This window comes from Alternaria triticimaculans (genome assembly GCF_023758025.1).
Source record: "Alternaria triticimaculans strain BMP 0046 chromosome Unknown scaffold_10, whole genome shotgun sequence".
Lineage (NCBI taxonomy): Eukaryota > Fungi > Ascomycota > Dothideomycetes > Pleosporales > Pleosporaceae > Alternaria > Alternaria triticimaculans.
The window spans coordinates 101,871-115,911 of NW_026055967.1; the positions used below are offsets into that span (position 1 = coordinate 101,871).

The following is a 14,041-nucleotide window of genomic DNA, read 5'->3' on the forward strand; positions in this document are numbered from 1 at the left end:
TATTGCACAGGCTGTCACGGAAAGGACATGTGCGAGATATTTCATACTGCTACGAAGGACTGAACATTTCTCAGCTACGTCCACTGACAAACTCAGCGTCCACGACCCTCATGGGATCTCAGGGAAGATGAAATCTCCCGGCTTCGGCATCTCGTAAAAACGACTCATGTTCACCTCCGTCTCCGGTGGGAGCTGGTGCGCCTCCGCCCACTCTCGAACCTGCTCATAGTCTCGGCATCGGTGCCTCGTGTTGAAGTCCACGAATGGCGTCGGGTCTGGCATAGTGTCGGCCTGCCACCACACCTGACCAAGTACACCTACGTCTGGATTACACATAAGCACCTGTCTTATTATATCCAAGCAGTGCGTCGTGTGTACTCGCACGATGTACTCGCTATTGACGAAGGGTCCTTCCTTCTTTGCCGAATAATAGGAATAGTTCCAATATAGTGTTTTGCGGAGAAGGTCCTTCGAAATGTTAGTGATGTACTGTCCGCTACCTGATCTTGCTGCATACCAGACAGTGCAAGTGATGGAGGCCTTCTACGTTCGCTGGGAAGCCACCTCCATACTCTTGGCTGACTTTCACCTGGTCGTGCCGCAATCCGGTTCGCTCAGCTTCGTCCTCGGGTATCACCACACTTCGATCTAGTACGGGAATCAGAACTGAGTGTGCGCGTTGCTGGTACTGCTAGAAAATCAACTTACAATTGACACCCAGCGCATCCCATGCAGCATCAACTTCTGGTCCCGCTGGCTGGCGATAGATGTTCTGATGGAGAAAGCTACCGTTGAACAACTGCGTATGCCAATTTGGTTTCACATCTCGGACAACCGGTGCTGTTGCCATCAGTAAGGACATATATTCTTCGCGAGTCCATTACATACAGTATCGCGAAACATGATGGATACAAAAGTCATCTGGATCGGAGATCAAAGCTGACCTGTTCACAGTGAAGGCTATCCACAAAGCAGCACCAACGTATACGATGGTACATGCTATGAGGGTCCTCACTGCGACTCGCACATCGCGGCTCGATCCTTCGAACGCTGGTGATTTAAGCGTCAGTAAGGTCGACGAAGAAGAGCCAGGCAAAAGAGTGTCGTCGTCGTCATGGCACTCCGAGTCGTGTTGGAGTAACCGCTCGTGCCGAGGACGATTGCGGAGGATGTCGAACATGAAGAGATTGCAGTTCAGATATACGCGTTCTGAGATCGGAAACTGGTCGACGATGAGAGAGTAGCAAGGAAATCGCGACAGACCTGCTATCGCAGCAAGCGATGCGAGTCCCCCCAAGTCGCTTTACCAGACGACTGGGACTCAACACCGTCTATCCCTATAATCTTCTATGTACGACATCCGTAACGAATTGGACATCAGTACGACTTAACCAGCCGTGTAGGACAAGCAGTGACACTGTGATGGGCGTCAGACATGTCAAACACGTTAGTCGTGCGATGTGAAAGGCGACATATATCACTCCGCTAGCAGCACCGCACCCTATCATATCTTTGGAATTCCCACTAACAGTATCCGACTTTCTTTCATTGAGGCATCAATCGCCGTACTGGTCACGATCGTACCGTACTATCGAAGAACCTGCGTAAAGGTACCCCAACGCTACCATAGCTTGACCGAATGACTTACTCCGCCTTACTGCTATGGAGATGCGCTCTGCACTCACACCGAATTGGGGTCACAATAAGCAAACATGTATGCCGGAATAACTATCACGACTTAATTGGGACACATGACGCTGACTCCATAGCAACGACGCACAGCTACACCTGTCCTGCAATCTTCACTCATCAACCAGTAGGCGTTATTACCGGAAGAGTACGTCTTGCTTGCTTCACTTGAAGGCGGTGTACATTGTTGAGCGCATCTGAACTACGTCTTCCCAAAAGTTCGGACCAATATCACTTTACCGATGTTGTCTTTGCACAACCTACAGCAGCGACTTCATTGCACCTGCGCGAGCTACGTGGTGCATGCTTCCCCGATGCTTGCATTCAATGCGAGCAGATACAATATTACGCGCATGCGGATGCAACCTTACGCCATGCTCACTACAGTTGGCCTCTGTAATGAGGTTGTACTCCATAGGCACTGCAAGCCGACATGTACAAAAAGGTGACTCCCGTGGCGAAACTGGGAAATCACTACAACAGTCTTCCCTCAAGGTTACTTCCTCGACATCCTTGAAAGTCTCCGCTGTCTCACGGCCGATCATTCCCTGCCATGCATCTCGAACTGGTTCTCGTGGGTCTCGCCGCCCTTACGGCAGCTATGCCACTCGATAAGAGGGGTGACGACTCCGCGAATCAAGCCCAAGATATCAACTACAAGGAATACGCCGGCTACCGCCCGTACTATCAGTACGGAGATTATTCTTCACCAGCCGAAGCAGAGGCAGCGAAGATGCAGCAAGCGTACGCTCAGTACGAAGATTATTCTTCACCGGCCGAAGCAGAGGCAGCGAAGATGCAGCAAGGTACGTTCTCTCGCCCTCGAACCTTCCGGACAAAAGCGATTCTAACGGTCCAGTAGAATCAGCGGCCACGAACATGAAGCGCGACGAACCCTTATCCAAACAGGAGGTGTACGATAAGTACGACAAGTACGAGACCTACGGCGTCTACTACGAGAATTACAATCCGTACCCTGCTTCTGTAGAAGCCGAAGCCGCGAAGATGAACGCCAAGATTGAAAAGCGCCATATCGTGGATATGCCCAAGGATATGATGGATCAAATGGCCAACAGCGAGAAGCGTGATGAGCCTAAGGAGGTTCAGGCTGCAGGGGACTCTTGGTACCAGTCTTACATGTAAGCTTCTTCTCCTCCTTCTTTCTTCTTTCGACGTCGCTCTTCCCTAGACTTTCAACGTTATCTCAAGCCTTCTTCATTGCGGTCATGCTCGTCTTTATACAAAGGATCAATGCTGACGCGGTACCTTCCCTCCTAGCCCCTACTCAAACTACGGCAAGTACAGCGGCGCAGCTGAGGCTGGAGTCGCCAAAGCTGGATGCATCATGGCTGCGAGTGGCTGTGTTGAATGAGCCTTAGGCAAGGGTGATGGCTTGCTGCATGAAGCAGTGTAGGATGCTGCACAGTAACGATTGCCGTGTCTTTTGCGATGATGGTCGCGCTGTCGCTCGTTTGTATGTAACGCTGCTAGAGGGATCGTAATGAAGGGATTGGAAATAAAAGTGTCGCTCCTTGTATGTGGCTCTTTGATGATGTTTGGTGATTTGGCTTCATATTTTGGTCCGTTTGACTGCTTGACTGGTAGTATGTATCATGAACTACCATCACCTTTAGATTTTGGTATCCTAATCATCTCATCCTTCAGAAGTGGCTCAACAATACTTTTGCCAAGTAGCAAACTTCTTTATAGGCTTGGTTGGTAATGGCAGGATGTAGCAACAAAGATTGGATCGACGTGATCGTAAAGGGTGAACACTCCACCTTCGCTGGGACTACTACACCCTCACTGCCAGGCTAGCCATGGTATTGGCTCGGTCGTTCGTGTCAATGCAGTCGTGCATGGCTCATCGGGTACGCGCCATCGGGATGTGGAGCAGCCTGGGTACACTACACAGAACTACTCCTACGGATGAACGTCTGGCGTTGGCGCATGGGTAACAAGGCCGCCCCTAGTAATACCCGATGACATATAGCATTACAGATATCGTTATGCGTGGGATGCAGAGGATTCAGGATTCAGCAGCAGGATCTATTGATCTTGTTGGATCGATCGGCTGTCGCGTATGACCGTATAGGCGCTTGCTCCATCTTCCCATATCGAATATCGGTAACCTCGGCTCGAGCTGCATATGGCCCCAACAAAGCACACATCTAGTCCTAGAGATGCAGCGTGTAGTGCCAGCGAACCAAATGCAGTATGAATCGCATTCCAATACTACGTCTGAGAGGTTCGCCCATGTGCGCGTGGTCAAGTGTACAACACGAGATGAAGAAATATGGATAAATCAGCCACTCATATTATGAGGGTGACGTGCAGGGATCAGTGTAGAACGGCCCCCTCTCAAGACAAATGCAATTACGAACCAGGAAAGATGGGTTATCTCGACTCCTGAACCGTGCCCGCAGAAGGCAGCTAGAAGGCCTGTCATGGTTCAGTCCGTAACGTTAAACTGGGGGCAGGGGGTTGGTCGTGTCGACACGCCCGAATCGATGACGCACCCGAGACGAAAAGCCCACAGGTGCCTACCTCTGGTCCTAACAACGAACGTGTATGTATGCGCCGCAAATATTGAAACGCATTCTTCCGGTGGTAGTCGCATTTCCTACTTTGCAAATGGTCCACTTGGCCAAGTTAGATGGTGATGGTTGTGCACTACCCTCGTGATGCACCCGCCGTCCATGTTTGTAGGCAACATCGTGGCACCAGGCTTAAGCGACCGGCGCACAGTCTCGCGCGAAAGGGCGAAGCCGGAGATTGGACGCAAGTGGTCGAATCGGAAAATAAGACATATGGGTTATATAGAAGCGCAATGTAGAGCTCATATACCTCGCGTGCGTCTAACGTGTCGCAACGTTGAACAGGGCGGGCGCCCCGCAGCATAGCGACCACCTGGCACACGACGGGTCCCGCCGTCAGGCTCGCCAGCCACAGCGCACCGGGCTCCACGGAGATGCGCTCGTGATGTGCAGAGCCGGTGTAGAGTTATACATCATATATGTGCATATGAGGCGCCTTACAGCGATGTATGAGGATAGGCAGCGTACAGCCTGGGCGGCGATCATGGTCCGCTCGAGGCTTGGTGGCACTGGAAACTGCTTTGTGATGTCTGAATAATCAGCACCGGGTCTCGACGTGCAAGGATTGCCATGTGGGGAAGGACAGGATTCTGTGGCTTGCATCGGCCAACGTGCGGCCAGTGACTTGAGTGGGCCGACGAGTTTGATCGCGGTTTAATCGGACGTCGACGGGAGGCAAGCGTACGAATCGCAAGGGCGCCATTACATGGCCATGCTTCCGTCCCTTGTAGAGGCGGCATGGGGAATGCAGCCATAGTATAGGCGGAGGGATAGGCCGCAGCAAGCACCTCTTGGAAGGCTTTCATACATCACCCACCGTCGTCATACCTCGTTTCTTGTCTCATCCAGCCCCGAGTTGTGTCGGCCTGGCTGCGTGCTGCTTCTCTGCTCCCGTCGCGCGTGCTGACGCTCAATCCACCTCCCCACATACCCAACTCGCGCTTTGATATAGAGACTAGCGCCCCCACTGGACTCCAAGCAAGGGCCGTAACTATCCTGTGGAGAAGTCGGAGCTTACCATTTCCCCTTCTTCGGCCGGCGTTCCGATCCAAGCACACGACGTTTGGACGTCTCGACGCCTGATTCTGCCTGCGATGTTGTTTTGGGGCCTTGGGTGCAGGCGCATATGAAATATTTCTTCTTCTGATCTTGAAGTTTGGAACCTGATGTAAGACTGACTGCCTCGGCGCTACGCAACAGCTCCACGACGGCAGGCAGTCGTCGAGAACATGGCCGACTCCGGCGCAACCGCAACCTCCATAGCCACGCCCTCCCACGCGCGCTTCGACAACGACGACTCGCTCCTGCTGGCTGAATTCGGCTTGCCTGAACTTCGAGCCTCTCCGAATGCGACTGGGACTAGTCCGTCTAACATTATGGGCTCGTTTTCCGACTTCGACATGACGTTTGCGCAGAGCCAAGGATTCGCGTCCAATTTCGACGGCATACAACCAAAGATTGAGGCTGGATATGCGGACCACAGAGGCAGCGTCGGCAACATGAGCGAAGAGGGTATGAGTGGTGGCGGGAGTGCGCATCCAAATCGGATGAGCATTGGAGGAAGCCCCGGCCGCGACGGAAACAACACCAGCCCCGAGAGCGCACCTGCCATGGGTATGCTCGCAATTGGCGAGTCGATGAATGATGCTTCGGCACATGCCATGAACAGCGGCAATGACGGCACAAACCATTCGACTACATCGCGAAGGAGCAAGGACGATGCGCAAGATCCGCCACTTTGGAGCGAGATGAAGACAAAGGCTGGCAAAGAGAGAAAAAGGCTGCCTCTCGCATGCATCGCATGTCGGAGGAAAAAGATTCGCTGCTCAGGCGAAAAGCCAGCCTGCAAGCACTGCCTGCGGAGCCGGATACCGTGTGTCTACAAGGTCACCACTAGGAAGGCTGCACCGAGAACGGACTACATGGCGATGCTGGACAAGAGGCTCAAGCGCATGGAAGATCGTGTCATCAAGCTGATACCAAAGGAAAGCTTGCCTTCCGTTGCGAATGTGGGCAGATCCGTCGTTAAGCCCGCTATCCCCGGCGCCCCACCCAAAACACCCACCACGAAGAAGCGCGCCGCAGAAGAAGCCTTTGGCAACGAGTTGGACGAATGGTCGAAAGCAAAAGGAGGAGATCCAGAAATCGCTGGGTCGACATCGCACGGCAAGGAATCAGATGAGAGCAAGCTTCTTACGGAAGGCGCGGAGAGCTTGCCGTCGAAAGAGATCCAAGAACACTTAGCTGAGGTGTATTTTGACTTTGTCTACGGACAAAGCTACCCACTCCTACACAAGCCGAGCTTTATGCGAAGACTAGCAGCTGGGAAGGTTCCGCCGGTACTGATACTAGCAATGTGCGCCATATCGGCACGATTCTCGAACCACCCACAACTACGGACAGAGCCATGCTTCCTACGGGGCGACAGTTGGGCTGAACGAGCGCGCGAGATTGCCCTGAAACGATACGACGCACCGAATATCACCATCTTGATAGTCTACCTACTACTAGGGCTTCATGAGTTTGGCACATGTCAAGGCGGACGGAGTTGGATGTTTGGTGGTATGGCGCAGAGGATGGCATACGCACTGCAACTGCACAAGGAGAACGAGTACGATCCGCTGGTCAACGAGCCAGACAGGAAACCCCTGAGCGCTACTGACCGCGAGATACGGCGGAGGACCATGTGGTCTTGCTTCCTGATGGACCGTTTCAACTCCTCCGGTACCGACCGACCACTCTTCGTACACGAGCAGTACATCGAAGTGCAATTACCAGTCAAAGAACACCTATACGTACACGAGATACACGCGCCCACCGAGAACTTAGAAGGTGACGTGCCGAACCCCGTTCCACCTGACAGCGGTCAACTGGCGAATCCGCGCGATAACATGGGCGTCTCGGCATACACCATACGATTAGTCTGCATATGGGGCAAGCTCATCAAGTACATGAACCTGGGAGGAAAAGAACGCGAAGCAGAGCCCATGTGGTCGGCCGATTCGACCTACAACGCGATCAAGAAAGAGGCGAAAGAGTTCAAGGCTGCACTACCTGAGATGCTTGTCTACAATCCGGAGAACTTGAAGAGCCATGCGATTGGCAAGACTGCGAACTCGTTCTTGTATCTTCACATCTTATGGCAACAGATTATGCTGTTCATGCACAGGTTCGCGCTACCTTCGACTGCAGGCAGCAGACCACCGAAAGACATGCCGCACGACTTCCTCACCGAGTCCGCCCGCTCCGCGCTCGATGCCGCGAACCAGATTTCAATGCTCATCAACGAAGCCATGGACCACAACGTCGTCGCACCATTCGCCGGCTACTCCGCCTTCTTCTCCTCGACCGTACACGTCCATGGGGTATTCTCGAAGAACCCGAAGCTCGAAGCGCAATCGAAGAAGTACCTGGCATACAACGTCAAATACCTGACAAAGATGAAGAAGTACTGGGGCATGTTCCATTACATCGCGGAAAACCTGAAAGAGCTGTATCGTCAACACGCCGACGCGCAGCTGAAGGGCCCGAATGCGAGCGGCGAAAAGAAGAAGGGTAGCATATTCCAATATGGCGACTGGTTCGATCGATACCCGCACGGCGTTTCGAAAACGGACTACGAAGATGCAGCTGAGTCGAATCCGAATGAGCCAGGCACTGATGCTGTTCTGGGGCATAAGAGCGACCTGCAAAGTGTGGAAGAGTTCTTCGCATCGCTATCTCCACCGTCGAAAACCGATCAGCAACGCAAACAAGCGCGCAAGAACAAGTCGAAGTCGATCTCAAAACCTGCTGATCTCGCTTCGGCAAACCTACAAGATCTGCCACGCTTACAACGGCACAACAGTCAATCTCAGCAAAACCATGCCGCTCGACTGCAAGCGCAGCAGCAAATGAACATCAACATGGCCTCGCAAGACGCAATCGATGCCGCCATCGCCGCCGGCTACGACCCCGCTGCTCTCTTCGCCCAACAACAGCAACAACATGCTTCACCCCAACAATTCCTCGCCGACTTCGCAGGCTCCCACCACGCGCACCAACAGCACCCTCACCACCCATCGCTTCCCCTCATCAACACCTCACCAACGATGATCCACCCCTCACACGCCCACCAAATGGATCCCACGAACCTATCACCTTTCCCCGATCTAGCCACCGACTTCAACAACTCTTTCTGGAACCTCGAAGCCATGGGTCTGGGTAACAATGCGAACAATAACAACTTCTTCGATCCGATGAGCAGCTACTTCGTGCCGTTCAATGTGGAGCCCCCACCACAACACAGTCTAGGCGACGACGGAGTTTTCTCCGGACAGGGAGCTGAGGCGTATGGATTTGCGCTGGGCGCGGGGACACCTGTTGATCTGGATATGATGCATGGTGGTGGAGGGGCGAGGATGCACAGGGGGAGTGTTAGTGGGGGGAGACCGAGTTTGGGGAGGAGGGGGACGGGATTGGAGTAAAGGGATGATCTTCTAAAACGACCTTGATTGGGGTCATTGGTATGGGAAAATTAATGTGGGGATGAATATCAGGTATATACCATCGGGCGGAGTTCTTGATGATACGAGGCTGTGTATATGGTGTCGGCGCAACTAGGAATAAGGCCTCAGGGACTGGGTTGTTCTTGTTCAAAAGCGCAACTGTATTTCAACTTAGTTCTGCAATACAATTTTACGCATCTAGAATTCTTTCTTGAGATTTACGTGTGCCAAAGCAGTGGCGTGTGGACGAGCTCATACCTTTAGGCAGCAGCTCCTTCACCTTCACTTATATGCTGCGCTAAAGACAAATCGGGCGCGACTCAGTTCTTTCCGCGGTCACCTTTCATTATTTCGACTGCGTTTACAAGTGAGTGACACTCGTTAGCGCCGATGACGCACCCGCGCCAAGCCTCGCCTGCTATAAAGTCTTCGACCCTCCAACCAAACTCTTACTCTTACCCACAATCCCCATCCTCCCTTCCTCATCTTCTTGCAACACGAAAAGAACGCCCAACACGACTCTACAAGCAAGCCTACAAATCTGGCTCGGACAGGGCCAATCACGACAGCTATTACCCCATTCACTTCTTTCTCAATTTCCTGGTCACTATACCCTATCCGTTTCAATTCTCTTTGCAATGCACTTCGTGCGGAGTTTCCTCGACGGTTATGACAACGACTAGTCAGCCAGGCTCCCACTATCCCTCAGCTCATTTGTTACTATCTCGAAGTGTCCCGCGAGTCTCTAGATCGCCTTACGGTGTGAAAACGCCTAGTTCAGGTACAACGGTTATGCGTGCATGAACCAATGGGCTCGCCGGCAGAGGGCGTTGAACAGCCCACGAGGCTGACCACCTCACTGCTGAGAATTTCAACACATCGACAATTGCCTATCGGGAGGCTAGCTCGTGGCGTTGGGCGGCGGCCACAATGAGCGAAGTATACCTGTTATCAGGGAGCTGCCCACATTTTTTTTCATTGATTCATTGAACTTGTTCAACTATCGAGGAAGAGAAGCTGTCTTTGGATACCTGTCTTGACAAATATCTTTATTACTTTCATCTTGTTGATCATAACGATTGTCTCAGTGACCGAAGATATCATGAGGGCTTCTAAGTTCTTGAAAGGATGTACGTATCTAGATATTCAGGCTAGCACTCCGCTCTGACACCGACTCTTTATGGAAATCGCGCTTCCCGGGGAAAGTGAAAGTGACTCTGTCAGGGCGATTGTTCCAGAACCTGCCGAGACAGCGCAGCTTATGGACCCTTTTTTAGAGGTCCGTTTGCACACTCGTCCGCTAGGAGCTTGGTCCTCTTTAGTCACTCCCATCACACGCGTCCACGACTTCGTCTTCGATCATTGACTACACGGCTATTCACAGCAGCAGAGACGATGTCGCGGGGTGGTGGCAAGAGTGGTGGGAATCGGAATCGGTACGTGCAAATGGCATATGAGACATGAGAGTCGCTAACATCGCATAGAAAGTACCGCGCAATTGGACCTTCCCCGACGCAGCTCAAGTTCATCGAGGGTTTGAGCAGCTTACCACAAGAGCTTTTGAACACCGTATTCCGTTACATATTCCTTAACGACTACTCGCCCAGCATCGTGTACAAGCTCGGGCTGTTACGTGAATGCAAAGATGTCCGCATAGTGACCGCACTCAAGGAGAGTATCGACATGAATACTATGATCCGTGTCGGCCGCCGAAACCGATCAAGAGAGTTGATCTCGCAGCACTGGTGTTCTCTAGGCCGACTGGAGAATATCGCCATAACCGTTCCCGATTCAAAGGCACCCGTCGTCAACCCAGATGACGTCAAAGCCGAGTTCCAAAAGCTCATCTCCAACATCAACGTTCATTCGCTCCGCTCTCTCTACTTCACGACCTGGTCACGCTTGGATAAAGACAACTACGCTACTCTTTCGCACTTCATGTTGTCTGCTCCGTCGTTGCGCAATCTCCTACTTCCAGCAACCAGCTACAAACATACACGAGGCGTTAAGATCAACACATGCCTCAAGTACGACGACGGCACTCAACTCTGGACTCGAATCAATGCCGACCTTGAAATAGCGAAAATCTTCCTTCAGCGAGAAGGATTGCGCAAGCTAAATTCCATTACACTGGTTGGCCAGACCGACCCCAAAGTCAATGTCGCTCAAACTGAAGATATTCGCCGGTTCTTCGAGCTGACGGAGTCCGCAAGCCATGAGACTCCAGTCCAGATTCAAGAGCTGTTTGCAATCGGCGTTGATCTCGCTGAAGTTACAAAGTTTGTCTCATTGAGTCATTTGAAGCATCTGTTCACCTGGGATTCTGATAATGTCTTCGAGGCTTTCTCAGGCTGTGAGTCTGCATCGCTTCTAATCGAGAGGCTCAATTGGGTTCACACCAGAACGGCGATTCGTATGAGTCAGAGGAATGAGGAAGAGGTGCTTGCTTTCTTTGCTAAACTCATACACTTGAGGCGGCTTCGCATCCATCATCGATCGCAGTTGTACATGTGGTACTTTCGTGAACATTTACACGAGTATCTCACCAGGGAACTTGAGAGCGCATCAATGACATCTGGAGATACATATCATCCAAAGTTTCACACACGTCAACCAGAGGAGATATGGGGTTTCCAGTATAAAGGTCTCAAAGACATCAATCTCGCCTTGGGTGGAGTTCATAAACCCTTCCAGGGTAGAGACGCCGCGGAGAATGCGCACTTCAAATCTGTTATCGAGAGATATGTCGTAAGTCACCTTCCCCATCAATTTATTATGTTTTCTAATGCATTCTAGAAGAGAGTGAGTCACTGCAAGAAGCTGGAGATCTTTGCTCTGAGTGGTTCGCAAGATACCATACAAGAAAAGAAGTGCTCCAGTGGGCCAGTTGTTCGAGCATACCGAGAGGTAGCCCAACAAGCCGCCAACGCCTTGAAAGAAGTTGGCTTGAACCCCAGTATCATCTCAATGCATGTCCGTATAGAACGTAGGCTGCAAGGTCAAGGTCCAAGATTGCTGGAAGAACCTTGGCATTATCGCGTTACATATCCCCAGGGAAAGGAGCCAGTGCTCAAAGCTCTGAAGACCGCAGACATCACGCTGAGCGAATCGGAACGCCTCTTCAATCTTGGTCTAAGCAGCACCCACAACTTCCATAGCTATCTCGACAAACAAGCTCCAATGATGCCTTCTTGGAAAAAGACACTCAAGGAACATTGGGCTATGCAGTGGCTGGCGGAATATGCAGGGACGTAAAGACAGAACGCAACTATGCGCAGCGTCCCAGATGTTTAGACCGGTTGGGGATTGCACAAGGGGGGAGGCTTGAATATCGAACGCATATCCTTGTCGCTCTCACTCGGCGTTGTATCTGGTGGAACGTTGGGAATCGGTTGGGCAATCTGCAAGAGAAGCTTGCAAGACGGGTTTGCAGTAGCAGGTTTCATTGTTGGCATTCAAGCTATAACAGTCGCTAGTTTACAGCTGCTGTTGGCTGTTGAAACGGTATAATGCGACTTTTGAGCCAGTGGAAGATCCTGGAACTCACCTATTGGCAAAGACCGCAGACGAAACGCTGGTTCAAAACTCTGGTCTATCGCGACCAGTTCGATTCTTTCGTATGTACTGGACATGTGTGAGTAACCTCCCATCTGAATCCTCCAGGCTCCTGCGTCTGCCACAAAACGAGGATGTGACATTGCGATATCAAGTTGGGCTTATACATCTCGCCTCCTCTGTCATCATTATTGTGTTGTGACACACGCGCATCTTGGGACAACATCAAAAAGAACATCGCTGATAAGTGAAAGGTGTGTGGGTTCGAAGGATTCGGCCACTATATGGAATACAAACCCGGCGCGATAGACGAACTTGCCACGAAACTTCGGGGTGGAGGATACAATGTTACCCTCGAGCCGTGGAATCCCTTAGATATCTGGTACAGTTCCTTTCAAACAGCTATACTGTGGCTGCAAGTGAGGATAAGAAACTTATGTAAACAACATTGGATCGCCACACTCTATAAAACACCAAGAAGAGCATCAGTCGTAGTCGTGAAGACCGATAACGATATCGATAAAACGCACGTATCTGTCTTGGGTGGGCCAGGCAGGACCCCGGCACTTGTGTCAAACACTAGTAGCAGCGGGGATTCGAGAGCGTCTTCTAGTAGAGCTCCTGCGCAAACTCAAAGCACTACAAACCAAAGTACATACTCCTCTGGTACATCAGTGCCGCTTCAAAGCGTCTCAGTGGCTTCGTCGCAAGTGGCAGCAGGAAGTTTGACGAATCCGTCCAACGTTACAATTCCTTCATCTAGCAATTTCATTCACGTTTGCTTCAAAGTGGGAACATATCTGAAGCTTCGTCACGACCTGCGATTGGATGTGATCACTCGAGATCGTGAGCTCTTTCAGGCGCTTCGTAAAGCATATGCTGGAAGGTTCTCATGGACTCATCGCATGTTTAGCCTGCAGACTGTACAGAAGATCAAGTTCGTGCAGGTGAGAAGCAGCTGCAATAGTGATTCCATAGCTAACAATGTGCGCAGTTCAAGCTCTGGCGACGCAATGAAGTCGACAATCTGAGGTACGGCGTGCCATCGGTGACAGAACAGCATTATGCTTTCGAGCCCAATCCCCCAGATTACGAGCCTATCTTGGACAACGATTTCCTCATGCATCGATTCACGTGCTCGGTAGAGGAGGACTGCATGGAGGACACGGTCTGCTTCGAGCGCATTCCCAAACGCGTAGACCGCCCGGTACCATGAAATCACAGCGATGCTCCGGATCTTGGTATAGGCTGGGGCTTACAGCTACAGGAAAGATATTCGAACCGCGTATGCATCGTCATTCTGATCAGCGTTCTTGCTGGCGCTATCATCGGAATCATCTGGTCAATCCTCGCAAAAGACTTGCAGAGTGGATTCGTTGTCGCCAGCTGGATGATCACTAGCGAAGCCATTATCGTCAGTTCGGTGCAACTACTACTGATCTTCCGGACGGTATGAAAGAGGGTTGTCGAGTGATGCGATGTGCAATTAAACATAGCACAATTAGGACTGCCTGGGTACGCAGTGAGACCATAGTGAGCAGCGCCGAGTAGATGTTACCACGTCCGAACATAGCTTTCGAGCGAGCTTTTCGCGCCGCCTGCCCCATTTCGGCCACTCCACTCCATCAACACCTCGACCGATCCACTTACCAACCATCGCAGCCACACCCAAAATCCCCACCCCAGCCTCGGATCACAAGATCCGTCGCATAT

At 51.6% G+C, this 14,041-nt stretch overlaps 4 protein-coding genes across 4 annotated transcripts; 3 read left to right on the forward strand and 1 right to left on the reverse strand.

The window, feature by feature from the left end:
* Positions 1–108: 108 nt before the first annotated feature.
* Positions 109–1,180, reverse strand: J4E78_006914 (uncharacterized protein; the record flags this gene model as incomplete). Its single annotated transcript, XM_049367524.1, has 4 exons — positions 109–468; positions 518–648; positions 709–840; positions 889–1,180. 4 exons carry the CDS (start codon positions 1,178–1,180, stop codon positions 109–111), a joined length of 915 nt encoding a protein of 304 aa, XP_049220494.1.
* A 1,062-nt stretch (positions 1,181–2,242) lies between these two features.
* On the forward strand, positions 2,243–2,832 carry J4E78_006915 (uncharacterized protein; the record flags this gene model as incomplete). The annotated part of the gene is made up of 2 exons (XM_049367525.1): positions 2,243–2,495; positions 2,552–2,832. The coding sequence occupies 2 exons, from the start codon at positions 2,243–2,245 to the stop codon at positions 2,830–2,832; spliced, it is 534 nt and encodes a 177-aa protein (XP_049220495.1).
* Positions 2,833–5,515: 2,683 nt separating this feature from the next.
* Positions 5,516–8,752, forward strand: J4E78_006916 (uncharacterized protein; the record flags this gene model as incomplete). The annotated part of the gene is made up of 1 exon (XM_049367526.1): positions 5,516–8,752. The coding sequence occupies one exon, from the start codon at positions 5,516–5,518 to the stop codon at positions 8,750–8,752; it is 3,237 nt and encodes a 1,078-aa protein (XP_049220496.1).
* Positions 8,753–10,168: 1,416 nt separating this feature from the next.
* Positions 10,169–12,028, forward strand: J4E78_006917 (uncharacterized protein; the record flags this gene model as incomplete). Its single annotated transcript, XM_049367527.1, has 4 exons — positions 10,169–10,209; positions 10,258–11,521; positions 11,570–11,746; positions 11,828–12,028. The coding sequence occupies 4 exons, from the start codon at positions 10,169–10,171 to the stop codon at positions 12,026–12,028; spliced, it is 1,683 nt and encodes a 560-aa protein (XP_049220497.1).
* Positions 12,029–14,041: the final 2,013 nt, after the last annotated feature.